A 22,681-nucleotide genomic window follows, 5' to 3' on the forward strand; every position below is an offset into this window, starting at 1 on the left:
GGCAAATTATGTTTACCAGTGTGCACTTAAGTCACCCCGCGTTGAGGAGATGCAGCACCGGTGCAATGCTAATTTGAAATCTGACAGGCCCGTAAACAGTGGAATGGAAAGGGCCACCCCTGCTGTTTTTGCTATGCTGGATGGCCCTAAATGAGATAGACGGAAATGCATTTCATGGGTCAGAATGCACACACACACACAAACAGGGGGCTGTTGATGCAGAATTACAGAATATAGTAGTGTAGTTCTAAGTCTCATAAGTTGTGTGGCGCATGGGTGTTTTTATGTATACTTCTGTCACACAATTCTCTAGCATAGAGCAAAACAAACAAAGTGCTGGTGATTCGTTTTTTTTTTAAAGGGCAGGGTTAATTGCTTTTTCCCATTTTACAACAACACAAACCTGAGTGCAGCTGATAAAGGGAACTCTCCTCTATCTGTCCTCTTTAGCAGCTTGTTTCGGGGTGTATGGGGGGGCGGGGGGGAACTCATTTCATGTTTTCCGCAGCTGAGTGACAAATGCACAAATATTCCCATTTTGCCCCCTCCCCCCCCCCCCCCTCCCTGGTTTAATGAAAATCGTAATGTTACAATTCTGGAACATTGCCATCACATTCATTTTAATTTCACAGGTATTATTTTTGGAAACACTCAAGAAGTAACATATCAAAAAATAAATAAATAAATTTCAGAAATTTAATGGAAATGAGATGTTAGGTGTCCGGAAGAAGAAATGTATTAGAAGTTGGGAAGCATCCTGACGTGCTTCCATTTGGAGGCCATGGCAACTTTTTATTATCTGGATGGGAGCTTTTCCAGTTGAGCCTATAGCAGTGTATGGCAAAAATAAATATATCAACAAGTTTTTAAAAGCAAGTCTCTAATCTTGTATTCAGTACGGCTTAATCTTCCTGGCACTGACGTACATAATGGAATATATTTCCACACCAAAGCCTAAAATTGCATTCGCCTCCTTTGACCTTTATTTAAAATATGATTGAAATAGAAGCCTTATCATTCTGCAGAGTCAGGGAGTCCACTTGGAAGAAAAAGGCAGAGCTTTTTCACATTGTGTGATGCGCAAAATTGCATTAAGAGAGGGTAGAATATCATTTGTCTTCATTGACCAAATAAAAGCACTGAGAATAATTCAAATGAATCAAGAAGAATACCGGCGCATTTAAGGATTATAAGGAATGGCCACTAGTTAATATCTCCTGGAAGGGCCGATTAACGGTCGCCAAGGCCTATGCATAATAATGAAAGACCTCTTAACCTTTATCTGTGAGAGTACACGGAATCGGACTTGGCATTTTCAGAGGCCCTGGAACACATTCACCTTTTGAAAGTACATATCTTCACAATTAAACCAAACAGTACCCTAATAACACATGCAAACGCACTTCACCTTAAAGAGTAAATCTCAAAAGATAAGCTCACGGTTAATAATATGTCCACAGTACGAACATCTCAAGATGAACTGTGATCCCCGCAAAACAAAATGCGCATCCAGACTGGAGTTGTGTATTTTAGAAGGACAAACATAGATAGAGGACAGAGTCCTGGCAAGATCCCATCTTTCCTGCTTCACTGTTCCAGTGTAGGAAAGTTGGGACAAAAAAAGTTATTTGTATGGCAAAGCAGGGCCGATGTACATATTTTTACAATGCCTTAATAAAATAAGCCATCTGCTCACATAAATTGTTTTAATTAGCAGATTTGTTCTCCAAATAAAGCATGGATAAAGTGGTTTACTACATTCATTGGAATATTTATCCAAAATAAAAACCCTACTGAGAATTATCTCAATCACATTCAATCTCTTCTTAACAACTGTCCAGAGATAAATGCAAGCCTTTCTAAATAATTAAGCTCCTGATATACATGGTTAGAAGCCAAAGTTATTTAATTTACTGCAGCAGGGGGGCTTTTAAACGGTTTGCATTTACACACCCAAAACTCAAGATCCCTGGGAAAATCACTTTTAGGAGAATTTTGTTGACTGCCTTGAGAAACTCTCCCGACAGCATGTGCGTCAATTCAGCAGAAAATATCGAAATATTAGCCATTTTAAAAACGAGCAGCTACTGGATTATAAACTAACGAACGGATGAATCAGCCCCAAAAAATTACCACACAGAATGTATGAATACACAACTGACCTTACACTAAAAGACCCTGCTCGAGTCTAAATGTCCCAGGCCGAATGTAGGGGCAGATCCAAAAGGCAGAAACGGTGATTCAAAATCAAAACACTTTCCATACCTTTTCAGCCTCATTATCTCTTGGTCCGTACCTGCCTTGAAACAGCAGTGCTCAGGCAGTTATGGCATGTGCCCTCAATTTTAATATACATTTGTAAACTTCTTTGTTGTTCTGCTCAGAGCTATTAATGTTGCAACTGAAGGGCAATGGAGGTTCCTTTCACGAGTTGTTTTATTGTCTGTGATGGGAGCCATATTTCAAGCGTGCGACCCCATTAAACCCACCGGCATTCCTAATTCCACCCTGGACCAGACTCCATTTCTCACAAGGCTCAGGAGTGCGAGAGAAAGAAAGAAAGAGAGTGAGAGAGAGCGAGAGAGAGAGAGAGATGGCTTGTAAATGAGGAAAATGAGGGAAAGTGTCTCCTAATCTTACTCTAAAATATTTTGACCTTTCGCATGAATCGTGCTCCTAATTTGTTCAGAGAAGGGAGATATACCAGACCCGAGACCAGAAATGAAAATTGCAAGTCCTGGACACACATTGAGGTGCACCTGGCGCTGATAGGCTGATCTTTCAAATGAGATCTGCCTGCAGAATCCCTTCAGGTGGACCTGGAGTGGGCGCATTCACCCCTCAGCTCACGTAGCTCAGTGCAGGGAGAGTGGCACATCGGGCCAAGGCTCAGATCAAGCCCTCCTGGCTCAGCCAATTGCAGAGCCTCATGATTCACAAAGCATCTGCAAAAATTTTTGAGCAGGAGAGAAGGCTAATTCCAGGGGCCCCGTACATGGAAATGTGGTTCAGAGTGCGCAAAATATGATTATAATAGATTTGACACGACCCACAAGGCTAAAGCAGGCTGGAGATACGTGAGATGAAGTTGCCTCTGGTGGGTGTGCAGGCAACTTTCAAAGAATATGAAATATGGGAAACACTCTGCACTTCCTACCTTAAACTCGATACTCCATGCATAATCAATGGCACACAGAGAACTTAAGGTTTTAGTTGGGCATCTGTATGGTTATTAGCCAAGGGAATATGGGTAATCTATGTGGTAGACTGTAGGGTAAATGTATCAAAAATAATGCATGGACAGGCAATCTGTTTAATTCATATTTTGAGGTTAGCAAGGTATCAATACATACCCTTTTAATTTTGACTGATTTTTTAGACTTGGATACAAGTTTAGAAACTAAGCGGTCATAGTATGATAAACTATGTTAAGCTAAGCCATGTTAAGCAAAGCTATTCCCAGCCATCAAATTTAAGCAATGTTCTGCCACAGATAAATAATTTTGTCTAAATTTTTCTCCTTTTGAACTTTGATTTTGCTGCCAGTGCATCTTTTTTCATCCACTGGTCCTATACCTCCGGCTACCACTTTCTTTTTTTTTTGTCTTGGGCCCGTTTTCTTGTCTTTTTTTTAATGAATGCTCAAAATTCACTGACCCGTATAGTCTGTGCATCAGTAGATACAGCGCCCTCAGTAAACATTATGAGGCACTACAGATGATTTAAAGATAAAAACCAGGAGCCCTCGAGTTCAACAGGAAACAGTTTGCACAGAAACAGCTGCGCCACCGTTAAATTGCCGGATTGCCATTTTTTATAGGCTATTGGCAGTCCTCCCTTTAAGTTCCGCTCCTGAAGCCCGACTCCAAATGCGATTCCACTTCTCGACTCGCAATAAATTGCACTGCAGTCTGCAGGTACTCGCGACGGCAATCATCTTAGCTTGCGAGCGCCTGATTCATGGCCTTATTCTATGCCGTTAGCCCAATGCAGGGTCTCAGCACGCACGCACCGAGTTTCAGGAATAATCAAAACTTGTGTCGGTAGTGAAATATTACCTGTCCTTTGTATTTACTCCTTCAATTTTGTGTGACAGATCCTCCAGCAATTGATATCTGAGTTATGACTGCGTTTTTGTGATCACAATGGCGAACGGCTTTAATATTTGCGGAGGAGAGCTTAGGCTACCCACAGTTTTACCCTGAATCGAATCAGAGCTGGAGATCTCAGATAAAACCACTGCATGGATGGGCCTGTATAAGACCCAGCGCTACATTCCGTCCGCCATGCCAACTCTCCTTCATTGTTATGCACGGTGAAGTGCAGGCGGATGTGATGCACTTTTCATAAGAGGGGTCAGAATTGAGTCTGCAAGCTAAACAAAGTTTTGTGGACGTGAAAAATACGTTGGCAACTTGAAAAGGAGGCACACTGCCAAAAAGCAACAACAAAAAACAATAAGGTGCATAGCACAACTGAAAAACTACAGCAATGTAACAAAAATAAATCTCACTTAACCCAACCAGGAAACAGCTTTCTAAAATGTATTCCAGCAGCAGCGGGAGGTTAACACAGATGAGACAGTATAGCTTTAAATTAGGGGTGGGTGTAGTTAAACGTGTATAATTGTGTACATGCAAAAAATCATTATGGATTAAATAAAAATTAAATCTAACTCAAACAATAGAAATCATTGTAATGCTAGATATATCACTATTCTACATACTATACACATTTTTGCATCTCAGAAAAGCAAAGAAAACGGCAATACTGGAAAACACAAATCAAAATGACATGCAGACGTTGATGGAAAAAAACGCAGAAAACTAGGAAATGTCAGCATGAAATACTCAGAATTTCAATGAAATCCCCTTGAGATGGGCAAAAAACCAGGGAGCTAACATGTCTTTCTTTTCACTAGTTTTGACTGATTTAATTCTTATTTCACGTCTACTCATTTCTCTTCATTTTAGTTCTAGCTGAAGCCCAACCAAATATACTGTATTTCTGTATAGCACTGCAAGAAATCCTGCAGTAAAGAAATTCAAATGGCAAGTGTTAAATGATTCAAAAATTTTAATTTTAAAGATAGACCACAAATATGTGGCTCTAGCAATTAACTTGTTGTGCATTTTTTTAAAAAGGAAGGATTGCTATTATTACTATAATTATTATAATAATTTAATAAACAAATGCAACAGTACTGATGATTATAATGCCAGGGTTGTTGCATATCATCTCTATGAGCACACAAATACTAAAATTTGCCCAAATGCCCATCCCTACTTTAAATATTTCTACCACATGCAGATTTAATTAGAGAGAATAAGAATACTTGCTCCTGGTTTCCATTGTTCAACCACACATTAAATCATTACATCATCCTGCAAAAAATATAACAAAAATGATTTTTAAAAACTTAAGTAGGTAGCATAACTTTCCCTTTCACAAGTTTTACAAGGATTCAAGTTGCATTAACAAGAATTCAGCATGAAAAGTCAAAGTAGGACATTTTCACTATGCCACAAATCAGAAAGGCTCTACCCCCACTCTGCGCTAGGAAGACTCTCTCTCTCTCACACACACAAACACACACACACACACACACACACACACACAGACACAGACAGGCCTGACAGCAGTACCAACCTCCCACTGGGAGCATTTCATCTCTTTAAAACGTCAAAATAAGGCGGTTTATTCAACACCTTTTGTCGCCCTTAAGCATAACAGTAAAGCAAATCATGCTGCACAACTGCTTTTGCTCAATAGTTAAACAGAAAATAAAAAAAAACAAAAACTGGACATTTCTAGACTGGCCAAGTCATTCACCTGATCTGAATCCAAATGAACATGCATTTCATATGCTGACGAGAAGGTAACTAGCCCCGAAAACAAGCAGATGCTGAAGATGGCTGCAGCACAGGACTAGCAGAGCACCACCAGAGGAGATCCTCAGCGCCTGGTGACGTCTATGGTTCAAGCAGCCATTGCATGCAAAGGATAGGTGAGAAGGTGCTAAACATGACTACTTTCATTTACATAACATTAATATGGCCCAAAAATTATGGTGGCCTGAGATGGGGGGGGGGGGGGGGGGGGGGGGGCTGGCATTAAAAGTCTTTGTCCCAAACATACAGTTCACTGTACAGGCAAAGAATGCTGGAGCCAAATTCTGAAAGACGGACCCACGTTCCCCGAGGATTGTTAACTCACGCCAAATTGAGTGGGAAATCCTGTGATAAGCAGCAGAGATTTACTAGGGCATTTGGGTCCCTTTGAGTTAAAAAATTACACAAGCCCAAATCACAGTGGCAGGCGGTTAGTTAGATTAACAGGTTAACGCTGGATCAGCCATGGCGGTCCACTCTACTGTTTTCCATTCCAACGCCACATATGTATAAGACAGCCACTGCTTTACGATCAGCTCATTCCACAGTGCTGCACTCACAACACATGGCCGGCCTGTTCCATTATATGCATTTCACCCGCACCCCGGGTAATACTTTGCATTGATCACGCTCTGCGCGTAAAAACGCCTACGTCTAAAATTAATGAAACTTTTTCCCCCCCATATCAATTTTGAAAGCCGCAGATCGAACGACTGCACAAACCAGTGCTTTGAATGCACACTGAATGCAGACAGAACAATCTAGTCTCCATGGTGTATATCTGACTGATGTCTCCACTCACTACAGATTCAATTGTGACCTCGGTATTGGATTACAAACACAGGGGAAAATATATGTGTACGGTTATGCAGAAATGGGTCCCTGTTACCAACGAAGGCAGAAATATTTTGGAAAATGTTCTGTGGAAAGCTTTACAGAAAGCAAAAAAAAAAAGAAAAAAAAATGAAAACAAATGCTAATATACCACTATGTCCACATAACATCAAAAAAAGATAACCTAAACTACCTGTGAGGATATTACTTCGCGGTCAGCATACAGGTGCATGTACACTTCATAATGTGTGACATAATCACTCATGTTTTCAGTGGTATACAACAGAAATGACATCTAACGTCTGGGGGCGCTTAGTGGTAAGCTGTTAGTGGTAATGAAACATCGTGAAGCGATTATACAAAATTATGTCCTCGATCCACGAACATGTCCGTTCAACAAAAAATAACAATGTGAAATGTTACCATTGTTCGCTCTAGCACACTTAAATGTCAGGCATTAACCATATGCCCATATCCAGGGTGATGTGCACAGCTCACATTTTTTAAGTACCATACATGTATACAGTTGGGTATTTACTAAAGCAGTTCAGCTTAAGTACTCTACACTAAAGTGTTCAATGGCAATGCCCCCCCTAGGAATCAAACCAGCAACCTCACAGTTGCAAAGCCATTTCCATAGCTTTTTTTCAACACCATCGCCCCGGTAGCCAGGTGCATTTCCTCTCCCGCCACACGAAAAAAAAAATACGGGTTTTAAAAAATTCAGATAGACTCATTACACTGACTTTGGGGAAAATAATAAAATGACTTACAGCTGCCATTCTGGGAAGGAAAATGCAAATGCAGACATGATCGTGATCTTGGGTGGGCCTTCAGCCTGAGAGAACGGCCGCTTCAGATGCCAAAGTGACCAGAGAAGCCCTGCCTGGCTTCCATGCAGGGAAATGAAACGGCATTCCCGACGGAAAGAGAGAAACAGCACACCCGCTCCAAACAAACAGAAACCACACACTCTTTCAGCCTCCACATATTAATATTACACCACCTCTGGGCTGTCACGTTTGTTTCAAGCTGTAGGCCGTCACCGGTCTCCTTGAAAAGCAATCACAGCAACACAACACCTCAGAACGTCTTGCAGAATAATGCATTACAGCAACGGGGGGGGAGTCTCAGGAATTTAATAATTGATACTCCTTCATTGATTTTTCCCATTATGAAACAGAGGGGGGCCGGTATCAAACGGATCAAAAACAAAACTGTACAACAGCTGGAGACCGTGCTGGTTCTTCTAGTGTTTGCTAGTGAGGCAGTCCAAACACACCGCGCACCGCGACCGTCAAAAAGGGGACGCCAATTTAGACCAGAAGCCTTTGCAAATGCTGCCGTCGCCCTTCGAATAGGTGCGAGAACAATTCTGCAAGGAAACTAATTAGACATCAAAGGGTAGAGCATCACACTCGGCCGGCTAAACCCTGCGCGACCACACGCAAAAAGCACACCTCTGAACACGCTTTCAGGGCGCTGTGCCATAAATTGCATTGCAAGCTTGTATTGCTTGCAAAGTTGAAACCAATTTACAAGTATGGCAATGCAATCCTAAGATCCAATTCTATTCGTTGATGGTACCATGCACTCTTTGAACGTTTTAACAGCCGACCATGGCCCATTAAAATGACTGTTAATCATTTGTGTAGAAGATGATAATATAAATGAAAATTAAATGATTAAAATGTTCGTTTGATTGGAACAGACTGAAAACGATGATTTTGTAGCTCTAATTACATTTCCTCAAAGGACAGGCACTTAACTCGACAACTACGACCTGCCCCTGCCATACTGAAAACAGTCATGGGTTGTTATGATGACATAGTTATCCTGGGAAACAAATAAATTTCACTCAATATGGGTTACAAGCCTAACATCGTTATCAGAGCTAAGAAATCGGGCAAGAGTTTATGGCAGATGTAATGCAGACTGACCACAACACAAAGGCATTCAAACACACAGCTACACACAGATCTACAAACCTGTGGATGCAGTTCTTAAGCTCCAGGTACGCCATGCCTGCCGCAGCATCTAATGCAAATTTAACCAGCTGCTTCGTTTTCAGGTCTTCTTTCTTCTTCCTTAGAAATGACAGGAAGTCCCCTCCTGGTAGGAAGAAGAGAGCGTATACACTATGAACCCAGTAAAGATCTCCAATATCTTTAAATTAACTTGATAAAAATGTATACATGTAGTGTTTTTTTTTACAGAAACAATTTTACAGGCAATAGATACGACAAGATAAGCTGAGGACAAATTAGAGAAATTTCGAAAATATGTCATACTGTTTCAGCAAACATTACCAGCCTTTTAACAAGAAAAGAACAAAACAATGGCATTTACAAACTATGCGCAAATTTTACGATTACACTGGAAACACTAAACAAATACAACCTTGTGAGTGACTCATTCAAAAACTGACATGGAATTGAGTCGTGAGCCTAGTGTCTACAAAACAATAATGCCTGACACACAGCATCCACACTTGAGGGACCAAACTCATTATGCGGACGAGGTGAGCTAATTTAATTAATCCGATATGCTTGCTTTCTCAAACACTCGTCTGATAGGCTGAGCGAGATGATCATTTACATGTTAAATGAGTCCTGTATTCAGCAGTCTCCCCTTAGTCCGTTCATAAATGGGAGAGTCCCACAATGACACTGTCCTCCTCTGGTTTCCTGCTCCACAAGATGGAGGAGACACAGAGAGACAGACACAGCTGGTGTCTTAGAAGAATGAGCTTACTGGTTTCCATTTTGACAACAGTAAGTGCAAAAAAAATGTACCATCCAAAACTAAATTCAGAACAAATATTAGGCAGAGAAATACAACTGGACTTCAGAAGCGATGTTCGATTCCGGCAGATGGTTCCAGCGTCCTCCGCTTGACATTCACTCTGCTAAATGACTCGCTCATGAAAGCAGCAGACTAAAGACAAACGATGGCTGGGGAAATACAAATTAAATCTACAGCGTGTAGATACCATGTCCTTGCTCCTCTGCTGTTTATTCTGTAAACCGGTCTCAAAAATGTATAATTTGTGTTTCCCCCGCCCGGTCTGATGATGAATTAATTACACACTTATTTGTTTTTGGCGTTCTAAACAAATTTAATGTTTTTGTCTGCACTGGCTGGTCAATGATACAGCACCACACTAAACGTAGCGTGGCTTTTCCACGCGCCACTGCATTACATAAATTATATGCATGCTGAAATGCAAGCTTGACTGTTAAGCACCTTCCCTTTCACATAAAGGGCCGTTACATTTATCTGTGTCTATGCAACAGTACCTCGAGATGTGACAGGGCACATTTCACTACAGCTTTTTCATTTTTTAATAACTGTCAATTCAAAGCTCTGCCTAATAAAACTGATATTGCGAAAAAGCTTACAGTCCCACATGACTGAGAGGGGGAAAGAGGACAGTAGGAGATAAAGGAGGGAGAGAGAGAGGGAGGGGGATGGGGGATTGTGGAGAGGGAAAGAGGAGGGAGAAAGAAGAGGGAGAGAGAAGTGGGAAAGAAAAATGGAAGGGGGAGGGGGGAGAGAAGCTAACAAGGACTAGGGAAAGGGATATCATTAAATAATTATTTTACCTGGCACGAGCTCCATCACAATGTATATAGGCTGTCTTTGTGTGCAGACACCTATCAACTTCACAATATTTGGGTGATCATATTGTTTAAGGATCCTGTAAAAAGATATTACAAGACACATTAATTCATATTCACACGGGCCTAGTAAACAAATATTTATTACACTTCTAAATAACGCTATGTGTGTGAATTGAGCTTTATAACCCCAATCAATCAAAATAGAAAAACACTGCGACACACTGCCAAGAAATATACAAGCTTAATCTAACATTGATTTGTAAATTTACAAAACTATCATTTTCATTTATAAGGAAAATTAATGGAAAGGTTCCCAACAGAAGATGGACAGTTCCCATAGTGTGGTTATCATTAGAAAAAACAAACCCACATGACCCCCATTTGGAAGACTATTGTTAAAATTTGTTTTCCTAAACATGACTGACTCCACTCCTGTATCTGTAAATAGATTTAATCTTCCGAAGGAACCAGAGAAATTCAACATAATGAAATCCTAGCATTTCAATACAGGAAGTTCAAAGGGGTCATTTAATATGCACTTATCAAAGAACAGACACGGAGGCATTTTTGAAAAGGGGCTTAATCTTACATGGAGCAAATTATCAACAGAGCAAAAGACAAAGCCTTTATTTACATAACACAACATCTTTCGGGAATATTTTGGAAGTGGAAGAACTTTATCTAAGCATGTTTTAAGTAGTTTTATGGCTTTAAAAAAAACGACTCTGCATTGTCTGCATGCCCTTTTAATAAGTACATACCCTGGAGTTGATTCACAAAGAGTTCTAGCAACACAGAGTCATTCTTTTGACAACATATTCTCTATTCAATTTTTGATGAAGAAATATCATTACCTAGAAGGATTAGGGTTTTTTTCATTATAAAACTAATTTTAGCACCACAATTCTAACCGGTTCTAAGAGCTCAGTAAACCATGGTTAAAAATCTCTAACTGTAGGTGCTTTAACAGAGAAACCAAACAACATGTTTAGCCAGCTCAACAGTTTGAGTGAAACAATCAACAGAATGTGTCGTAAATGCCACAGTTCTTAGTTCTGAATATGTCAGTCTTGTCAATCTATCCCTATTTTTAAACAGTCACGTCATTCTATTTTCAAAAGGTGACAACACAAAGTCATACTGGCAGCTCGGCTCAGCATAAACAGTGCTGCAAATGTAAACGTCAAAACGAGTGCTCCGCTGTGACTCGGTTCTGTGCGTCCTGTTTTCAGTCGCAATGTTTAAATAAAAACAAAAAAAGAAGCTTGGTGCTCTTCATCTCTCGCCCCTCCCGACGAGGAGCGACGAGACAGCAGCTGTTGCGCTGCCGCTGTGGAAAATAAAGTTCACACCTTTCATCGCACCTTGAACGTACGTTGCCGGGGGTTACTACAGCAGAGCGTGGGGAGATATATCTAGAGAGCCTCGAGCCAAACGCATTAAAGTCCTCGCAGCGGCAGCTTTGAGCCGATACAAGTCACCGATGCCCGCGAGCCGAACATGGCCGCCGAGCAGAACCTGCTAGCGTGCGTGTGCAGTTCCTCTCGTTAGCGCAGTCAGCAGTTTCACGCCGTTTTTATTTAAGGAGTGACGGGAACTGATACGAGGTAATAAATAAAAGTGACAGCCCACCTGGCCTCTGACAGGAACTTGATCTTCAGCTCCTGCGGAAGGTCTTCCTTGCAGGTCTTCACAGCCACTGGAGTTTTGGAGTCTCTAAGAGTTCCTTTGACAACCTCTCCAAAGTTACCCTTGATGCAAACACACAATAAATAAATACAGTGAAGGTGCCTTGCTTCAACGGCAATATCTATACATTTAATAAACATCCCAGTCCAAGTAGAGAAACATAATCTAAGCTACTAAAGATAGCTGTACAGATACAGAAGCGTAAGTATTTAGGCTGCTGACCAAGACTACTAAGAAAAATGAAGAACAAAATAAAAGGAATGACATTTGGTTTTCAAAATTTTTAAAACAGAAACAGAGCCTAATGAAACAAGCAAAGGAGCTGTGAAACAACTGTTTTACGTCCAAGGTGCCGACAATTATTTAGCTTACCAATGGCCAGTGCCACGGTAACATGAAATTAAATTCCACATGACCGCAGCAGTACTTACTTTGCCCAGCGGATCTCCAAGTATAACATCCTCATGATTGAGAATCCATTTCTTATCCTGAAAAACAAGAGAGCTAAAATCAGCTTAAGGATATGGAAATGTAAGGATGTGTTTTTTTTTTGTTTAAAAAGAAACCTGAAACACACACATTTTTGGGAGGTGTAAAGAGCAATAGAGTTTATTGACAGGGGCACCGTGATATGATCATAATTCCGCCCTGAGAAATCTTCGGAAATCTCACAGATTCAGTGGAATATACGTTGGGCCTAGCAGGAGTTTTAAAAAGCTCGATCAGCAGGCTTCCTTAGTGAATACACTGCACTGCTTTACCCAAAAACGGAACGTGCCAGAAGTCTCTGATTTGCAGCCACTTAATTCACAATGTGCACAGGCCAAGACAAAAATATAGACTCAGGTTTTTTCCACACAGCAAAGAGAATTGCACTTCTGAGCCCTTGTGCAAACGAGTACCCAGATTTTTAAATGGCTTAAAAGACTTTGGTTCCTCGGTGCTGGGGAGGCCCAGGAGGTCTGTGGTGGTCACATGCCGGCCTTGGTTAATGATTTTCACCAGCCACTGCTGATCACACACAAAAGCATCGTTTCGTTCGGTGTGACTCAATCAGACCTGAAAATGTGCTCCAATCTGCTGTCAAATGACTGTCCAAGCCTAAGCTAGCCCTGCAGCACTTGCACTTGCACACAGCACGGGTTCACTAGGGACATATGTTCCTCTTCCCTAGTTTTAGGGAGCCCTACAAATACTGAACCGCACAAAACTGTAAAATTCATGTGAAGAATCCATATGAAGAATCCTCCATGAAATCACTGAATAAATGTATTGCAATTTACGTACAATGAACAATTCTAAGCATTTTAGAAAATGCAAAACAGGTTCTACAGTAATTAAATTTACTTTTACATAATTCATCAGAAAACACTTCCCAAACGTTTGTTCCTTGAATTCAGTGCTGGGGGGAGGGGGGGGGGTAAATAAATGATACTGATGCCAGGGCGGGTGGGACAGGAGCAGGAAGGGCTGACCATGTGTTCTGGGGCGCTGTCCGTTTAGCACCTCAGGTGTCTCTGCTTCCGGGGAGGTCTGCAGGACCACGGACAGAGTCAGGCCTACTCACAGGCACGGTAGCAGCTGTGACTCAACGCCGGTCCAGACAGCTGCTGCCCACCGTCTAAAAAGGCCCAGTGCTTGGGCCCGAGGCACCTCCTGCCACATGGTCACTGCAAGAACTTCCCTCCTAATTCTCCAGATCCATCTCTTTGACCACGGTCCCTCTGGTTGCTTTTCCTATTGTGGGGACCTTGTCTTGATTTACTCCTTGAAAAAGGTGATAAGCCAAGCACTTAGTCCTGTGTAAGTCCAGTCTGTTTACAATCTGAGAGTGACCACCGCGGCAGTATCTGACCTTATATGAGATTTGCTGCAGTGAACTAAACTGAACTTAACATCAGTCTGAACTGGCCATCTACCATTATCGGCACTCCAAGACTGAGACTGCTGGGGGAATCAGTGAGCGCCATGAAAAATTAAAATCCAATATTTGCTCATGGACTGGTCAACCCCTACGATCAGTCCTTACACAGCTATTGCATTTGTATCCCGCACTGCTCTATCATGTGGCAATTCCTTAAAGACTAGAGTAATTGTAGAAACACAGAATAGGTGTTTTCAATCACTTGCACTGATTAAGATGGATGAAGTGGCAGGAGGCCTAAGCCATGATGGCCTACTTCAATAGCAATCCTAAACTAATGGCTAAAAAAAAAAATTTTTATTCAAGTGCTTTAGGAATACTGACGTAAAATGTTGCAAATGTGTTCGAAAAGAAAATCCCATTTTACATTCCAGAGAACAGTACCATTGCTGTGGTGCAATAGTCTTTCAATAACAATGCCAAAGAAAGTTCTTGGACATCTAAGTAGTTTTAAAAAAATAGTATTTAACCTTTACTTAACAAGGGATGTTCCTTGAGATTAATAATACCTTTTCAAGGGAGACCAGTATTGCATGGAGTCAGTCCTATGCATGTAATAAAGCAATTAGATTATGTAATTTTCATAATCTCGTTCAATTGCAGATAAGTATCATTGAATTAACACTGCACAAAACACAAAGCACATACTATCCTTAAAACTGCTGCATGTTTCTTTCAGGGTTTTAGAAGGTATCCACTCTTCCAATACAATTCTCCAAGGAGTGATTCCAGACAAGCAATCTAAAGATATCTCCCTGCCTGTTACTCTGAAGAAGCCAGGAAACTATTTATAGGACTGTATAAAATTATTATTTCGAAAGCTTGGGCTGTAAGATTTCCACCTCTAAACCAGAGGGCTCCAGCCATTACTAAATGATGCCACACTTAGAGACATCTCATAAAATGAATGGGTCTACAGCACGAGCGCTCACTCGCAATAATTCACCAAACTGCCTGCTGGGATTTCTCTGACTTATATCTCTGCACTTCCAACTCTTTTCAACACACTAGGCTTTTAAATCAGGCCTTTTGAGCATGCCTGCCACAGCTGGGAATCATTTGGAACATTTCACATTTTAAGCTGGGTTAAGACAAGAAATGTCTGGAAAGAAGCCGTGAGAAAACTTCTGTGCTACAAGCATAGGTGCCGCTTTACCAACATTTAAACATGGATTTATCCGACTAGCATATCACCGCAGTCAGGTTATCTTCATGTAAAATGAAATACAGATCATTATGCAGTGACATGTACACACAAACACACATACACGTGTGTAACCAAACAAGAAATCACGCAAGGGCGTGCACACACACACATGCACCCCATCATGTTGTGAATTCTTGCCATTAAAATGGTAAACAACTTCATACACTCAGCATGTTTACAAGCCTTCATGTTGCTTGGCCTTTCAGAAACAAATTAGCTTAACTGAAAGCAGACCAAGGGCATGCATTTTTTAAAATCAAATTGTGGGTTTGTTTGTGATCAAGAATGCATGCCTGGGGTACACAGGGTTCCATTTCTACGAGCTTCCATCTTCCCACCAACACCCCCGCGTCTGCAATTACCATTTGTCACAACACGTGGTAGCACCAAGGCTAATCCGCGCCATTTTGCTTTCTGGCCTGAATAGTAATACAGTGAAAAAGCCCCAGAGGAATGCTAAATGCAAACACAGAGAGAAGGGGAAACAAACAGAAGCGACTGTTCCCCTTTGGAGCTGATTTTTAATTAAAGAAAAAGAATTCCAACGGAACGCATTTCAACTGCAGCTGAAGGAATGAACGAGAATATCAGGCATACCTTTGAAACTCCTTCTTCAAATGACAACACAAAAAAAGCAATCTCTTGCGATATCTGGTTCCTAAACATCTGTAATAGGATTATGCATTAATCACGACTCTCATACTCAAACATGTCAATTAGCGATTCAGTAGAGCCAAATGGCAGAAGAGGTCTCTGTTTTTTCAAGTCAATGTGAGAATGTTAAAATCTTTTTTTCTGTCAATAATGACAGAGATTTTTCCTTTCTCCAAGCGCGTAGTCTGCTGTGTGCCACAATACTGTAGATGTGTTCCGCCACGCAATAATTATACATAAAAAAAAAACTGATAAAAACAGAAAGGTGTCCTTTAGGTATGGCAGCCAGGGTTTTTGTACTGGGATGTTCATTTATTGTCTAAACTTAATTCACGTTCAAGCTGGAGTTGACAGACAAACAGTGAGATAGGACATATAAATGCCCTATCTCACTGTTTTTTCTCCCCAGTCTTGGACAGTGACTGTGTTCTCGCGACAAAAAAAGCAGAATATTAAAAGAACATATTCAAAATCAGGAAACAAGCAATCTTCTTGACATTATGAGTTTGATTCGAGTTGGGAGAAGTGGAAGGCTCGCTGCAGAATGCAGCGATGGTCTGTAATGGTCATAACCTGGACTCACGGTACATTGAGTCGCTTTATAGAACTGGAAATAAGCATCGCATTGAAAACCTCATCTCGTCAGCATTTCCAATATACAAGCTACTGGAGGCAGGAAGGATTCTGAAAGAAGATATTCTATTCCCAAGGTTATTTTCTGTTCACAATAGACCTCTTTAAGGCAAGAATGCATACATGCATATACACGCACATACACAACCAAAACATGTACATATTACAAATGAATGTCCGAAATCCAATGTTTGTTCTGTATTTATAAGACCCTTCAAAATGAGTTACAAAAAAAGTTATTGATGCCGATTCATTTAGAGACAAATCAAACCGACATCTAACCGCATCTTCATGCAGAAATCTAGAACAGAAAGCTATTACTGAAGCAATCAATCAATCCTGTATCTTCCACATTCCAGTGTCTCTGGAACAGACACCGGTCAGGATACACTTCTTTCAGCCGCCGGCAGTTTAAACTCGGCTCTTCCTCGAAATACAAAGACGTCACGTGAGACCTGCACATGCGGTCAGCCCTGCCATAATCTTTCAGCCGTTCTGCCAGAGCTGTCCCTCGCTTCCACATTGATCAGACTCTGCAGGCGAGATCCGGAGTCCTGTCACATTCATAACAGTCACATTCAGAACAGTCACTTTCAGAACATTCATAACAGTCACTTTCAGAACAGTCACATTCAGAACAGTCACTTTCATAACAGTCACTTTCAGAACAGTCATAACAGTCACATTCAGAACAGTCACATTCAGAACATTCATAACATTCACATTCAGAACAGTCACATTCAGAACAGTCACTTTCAGAACAGTCACTTTCAGAACAGTCACTTTCAGAACAGTCACATTCAGAACAGTCATAACAGTCACATTCAGAACAGTCACATTCAGAACAGTCACATTCAGAACATTCATAACAGTCACTTTCAGAACATTCAGAACAGTCACTTTCAGAACAGTCACATTCATAACAGCCACATTCATAACAGCCACATTCATAACAGTCACTTTCAGAACAGTCACATTCAGAACAGTCACTTTCAGAACAGTCACATTCAGAACATTCATAACATTCACATTCAGAACAGTCACATTCAGAACAGTCACATTCAGAACATTCATAACATTCACATTCAGAACAGTCACATTCAGAACAGTCACTTTCAGAACAGTCACTTTCAGAACAGTCACATTCAGAACAGTCACTTTCAGAACAGTCACTTTCAGAACAGTCACATTCAGAACATTCAGAACAGTCACTTTCAGAACAGTCACACTCAGAACAGTCACACATTAATCATGTGTTTCGGACCTCAGCCCGGGGCGAAAGCCACGCTGGCTCTTTGCATTAGTCAGCCGGCTGGCAGACATCATGCACACAACGGGCCCACGTCTGAAAGGGGAGCAGAGCTCTAAAGCACGAGGCCCGCCTGGTGGCCTTTCACTGCGGCCAAAAGCAAGCGGCACTGTCACGCTGACCAGTCGCTCGCGGTTCTGGGGGTCCTGCATGCCAGTGAAGAAGGGATTATTAATCCGACATTCGTGTGAAACGTGTTTGGATTTCCAGAACATTACTAACACTGCTGTAACCATAGCAATCTTCAAGTCTACGTTTTCAGTGCTTCCTCTCCTAATTGTACACTGTAAGACAAAAAAAAACTTAAAATGGTCTAAGAAAACCAACTGCCTTGAACCGTTTGAGGATGGAAACCTAATTTGCATTCACTGGTATCCACTGGTCTTTAACAATTACACTTCCTCTTTTTAGGAGTTATAAACACTTTTAAAGTTCAGACTATTACGTTTTACAGTGACAGTTGCATAAGTGTAGGCATTTAGTTTCTGTACTGAATTTCCTTAAGTAATGAGATTTCCAGCATTATCATAAAAATGAACGAAAAAAACAAAGCAATTATAATTCAATTATTCATCGCCATTGTGCTTGAAAATGCATCCTGCTGTTCAATGTATTTCAACAATTAGTAGTGAATTCCGCTGGCTACAGAGAATTTTCAAGCACAATCCTTTTCTCCTTAAAGCAAGGACTAAAAGTTACGTTGATTACACCTGACAGATAAGTCCATTTGAGGCACTACTACCAATCGCATGAGACAGGCAAATTATCAATATGGTGGTGATTAATAAAAGACAGCATGCTGTGAATAAAATTGAGAGATACGATAAGACCTGGTCAAAACAGTGATTCAAAATGTATTATAATACAGGATGATGTGGAGAGCTGCAATACTTTGCTAACAATAAAAAAATAATAACAGAGGAGGAGAGAAGTGGTGCGTAGCCACACTGGAATAGTTTTTAAATTCAGGCCATATCCACACATATCCCTCCCTGCCGGCATAGAGGATGCAGAGTAATTTGAAATGAAATTCAAATAACATGCGTCGGGGTTATTTCAGACGTCAACATGGATCCAGCTCCATTTTCCCCGGCGAAGTGAGGAAGCTTCAAATCCCACACAAAAGGAACTATGGGGACTGACACCACATGCGAGAATTGGCTTTTTCATTTTGAGATTTCAATGCGTTTTAGTTTCAATAGTGCAGCCTGAAGGGGGGGGGGGGGGGGGTGAGTGTAAAAAAAAAAAAAAAAATTAATAAATAAAAAACTCTGCCACACACTGTTGAGCCATTCTAATTCATGGCACCTTAAATAAGATATTTATCTTCTCCCCCTTTCCAATCCAGAGAGAGCACTTTCTATCACAGCGGGGCCTTTGAACATTTCAATAGCCCCAGAATTTCTCCTTGGTCGAGTTAATGAAACTGCGGCCACACTCCATTCAGGCTCTGACAAAATGGAGCCGAGCGCAGAAACAGAGTGAAATCTGCCGGAAAATGGCCGTTTTAATTAATTTGCCCCGTAGAATAACACAAAAGCTAAGTTCTGCTGCCAAAGTGAGACTGGGGTAGGCTGATGGGATCCCAGCTGGTGATGGGATTCTGTTCACCAGGTATCAAAGTTACCTGGCACATGCATGTTCAAAACAGACCATTTTGTTCTGCATGCTAACTATACCCAGTTCATTCACAATGCACAAACCAAAGCAAAAAATTATCATTTGGTATCACACAAGACTCAAAAAACATTTTTTTTACACAAAAAACCCTCAAATAATAGTAATGGGAATAATCCAGTCAGTTCTAGAAAACATGCTAGAACCTAAGAGATGTGATACTCAGAGATACAGACTGACAGGCCCACAAAAATAAGGTTCAAATAAGTGATTTAATAAAATGATAAAAATAAAATTAAAATGATCTAAAGATAAAAACTGAGGCCTGTTAAATAAAATGAAATGTTCTAATAACGGAGTCAAATTAAAATGAGCCTAACTAGACTTCGCTTTCAAAGTTGTGACCCCCCATTCCCAGAGAGTTAATATCTCTGAGGTTCCACAGAAATTGTGCATCTTAAACAACGCAGGAGTCCTGGTACAGAAGCCTGCTGAACTACACAAAGGCAAAACGGGCTTTAGAAACAGTGTGAAACACAGCCCCAGAACACAATGAGGATATTTTCAGTGGTGTACTGACCCAAATAACCTACCTACCTATATTCATTAAAAAAAACCATTTGTGTTCCACAGAGATGACCTCTTTCATTTACCAAGTTACTATGTAAAAGGTAAAATGTGCGCTGTAAGGTAAATTCACTTAACAGAAAAACACATTTCCTTCCGTTATTGGTGCTAGAGTAGTAAAAGTACATTGGAAATAACAGCACCATGTCAGCAGTTACGTGTCAGCTTTAGAAATGGCCTTATGACTGCAGTGTACAGGGAACAATGGGTACAGTAACACCATCCGAGAGGCTAATCCTTTGCATCATTAAATTGTGAATAGGGAGCCCACTAGCCAAGTGCCCCAGTTTTATCGGGAAGTAGCCAAATGCTCTCCAGAAAACCATTTAAAAGCACTTAGCCTTTTCAGTTTCTTTAGGTCTAATACCGTGCTAATGGCAATAGCCATTAACAAAGCATTGATAATGACATTAACAATTATGAAACAATTATGTAAAATACCATTAAGACAACTGAGGATCCACATCCAAATCTATGATTAAGCCAAGATTTTATAGGGAATTGTGATAAGCTTATCATAAACCAGTGCAATACTATAATACCCAGTAAAAATTATGATTATGCTTATTATTATTATTATTATTATTATAGCACAATGTATAGATACATTATGGGCACTGACAGAGTTTGTGTGTGTGTATATCAGAGAGAGAGAGAGAGAATGAGAAAGAGAAAGATTAGGTGCTAAAAATGTGACAAATGTAAAAAAGGGAAGTTTGAAACCACAGCTTTTGTCTCAAAGTAATCCATGGATGTACAAAGACGAGAATTCAAAAACTGCAGGACAATTAACTGTTAAAAACGGGTTGCCCCAAAAAAACTTGATCATATAAAAAAAAAAGACAGCTGCATAATTTATCTGGTGAAAAAGAGGAGGGGGCAGGGGCATGGACACCCCCTCTGACACATGCATACACACACACACACACACGCACACACACACATTCACACGTCAGATGGCCACCCACCAGTTCCTGTTCTGTCATATCTCCAGGCTATGCTGGCTGAGCACTCTGAAGCTTCCTATGGCAGAGAATGGCCAAATGGTGAATTACATGTCTGAACATATACATATATGTTGTCACTGTTCGGCCATCTCGCAAAACATGTGAAGAATGACTTATCATACCCTGATATCATGTGAAGAATGACTTATCAATCATATGATATCATACTTAAACTGAAGAAGGCTTGTGTGTTAGATAAAAGTGGCGAAGGTCCATGGCTTTGGGAAGACATGGTTCAGAAAGCAAAAAGTCATGTGAATTGTTTGTGCAATTCAAACAAATGTAGATTTGTTGAATTATGCTTTTGCAAAACACATCCACATAAATATAAAGAGAAGAAAAAACCCAGAATGTTGACATCCAGGCAACCTACTGTGTTACAGTTCTGGCTGAGAGACGGTAAAATCGACAGCCAGTTCAAATGTAAATGCAATGACTATTAAAGCAAGAGTTTGTTTTAAAACAAATTTTTACTTTTCTGAGCACGAAACATTCAAACAAACTTCTCCATTATTCAAACAAACTAATTTTTTCACAAATTTCCATATTACTCCAAGCTACCCAGCTCTCATAAATGCCCTGAGTTCATTGCTCTTCCTCTCTCTGGCTTTTTCTCTTAGATTATTCTATTTTTCAGTTCTCGGACGTCAGCTCTCTTCAACAAGAAAATAAAAATAAATAAAAAAGAACCAAGGGAGAGATGAACTAAAAATAGATGAACGAGGGGGTCGATCTGTGATATTTCAGAAATGCTGTGTGTGTTGGCCTCGTGCCATCAGGCAAGATGTGATCAGCTTCAAAACGCATTTGAAACCGGAAGTGAGATGGGGAGCAGAGTTTTATCTGAACCCCTAAGCCACATACAGATTTCCTAACAACTGAATGGCTTAAAGGTTGGACAATGACATCATGTTTTCCTGGGTTGTTGATGGCATTTGGCATGTCCTGCGTTGTTAGAGGTAGTATAATGCAAACGCTAATCGAGTGGTGTCCACCAGCTCGGATCTACTTGGGTTGGATATGGCTCAAATGGGGTATAAATGAAAAACACAAAGGCAAACCTACTAGCAGATCTCATACGGATGTTATACACTGAATATGACGTAGCCTCAAAAAACTCCTGGTTTTGCAGAACACCATGAACCGAGCTCACTTTCTTACCACAGAACGTGCCTATACCAAAATGTAAACATGCATCACACGCAAATCAAGTTCTTAAACCTCCCGATGGCCCTCAAAATTCAGTCTGATGGCACTTTCGTGCAGCCACCGGGCAATGAACCACATCGCTGTACTAACTACTGCAGACGGACTGAACATGCAAAGCCAGCAGTGTAACCTGTTCTCCGTGCTTTGGCAGCACAGAGAGCCGAGTGCTTTGAGCTGCGTAGTGATGTCATGCGCGGCGCGTTCGCACGTGTGCTGTGTGAGAGCGTGCCGTGCCGTCATGCTGAAAATCAATCTCTGAGACGTCGTGTAGTAATTGTGCCGATGCGAGCGCACGCTCGGCCCACAGGGTCAGCGTCACGGATCAGCGGCGGGAATAAATCTCCGACGGGAGCGAACACGCTCCCAAGAATCCCTCATCCGCAACAGGGAAAGGGGGGGGGGGGGAGCAGGGGCGCAAAACCAAAGCAAAAAACCCCTCGCTAAGCCCAGGATCAGA

The 22,681-nt window shown here is 41.0% G+C and overlaps 1 protein-coding gene across 4 annotated transcripts in view; it reads right to left on the bottom strand.

The window, feature by feature from the left end:
- The window catches only part of fer (fer (fps/fes related) tyrosine kinase), a 70,228-nt gene that overhangs the window by 13,209 nt on the left and 34,338 nt on the right, over positions 1–22,681 (bottom strand). For all 4 annotated transcript variants that reach the window (XM_035391655.1, XM_035391656.1, XM_035391653.1 and 1 more), the window contains 4 exons: positions 12,469–12,525; positions 11,981–12,099; positions 10,331–10,425; positions 8,714–8,837 (listed from right to left, as the gene is read on the bottom strand). In XM_035391655.1, coding sequence (XP_035247546.1) covers positions 8,714–8,837; positions 10,331–10,425; positions 11,981–12,099; positions 12,469–12,525 — 395 coding nt within the window. The remainder of the gene's footprint in view (positions 1–8,713; positions 8,838–10,330; positions 10,426–11,980; positions 12,100–12,468; positions 12,526–22,681) is intronic.

This window comes from Anguilla anguilla, chromosome 14 (genome assembly GCF_013347855.1).
Source record: "Anguilla anguilla isolate fAngAng1 chromosome 14, fAngAng1.pri, whole genome shotgun sequence".
Classification (NCBI taxonomy): Eukaryota; Metazoa; Chordata; class Actinopteri; order Anguilliformes; family Anguillidae; genus Anguilla; species Anguilla anguilla.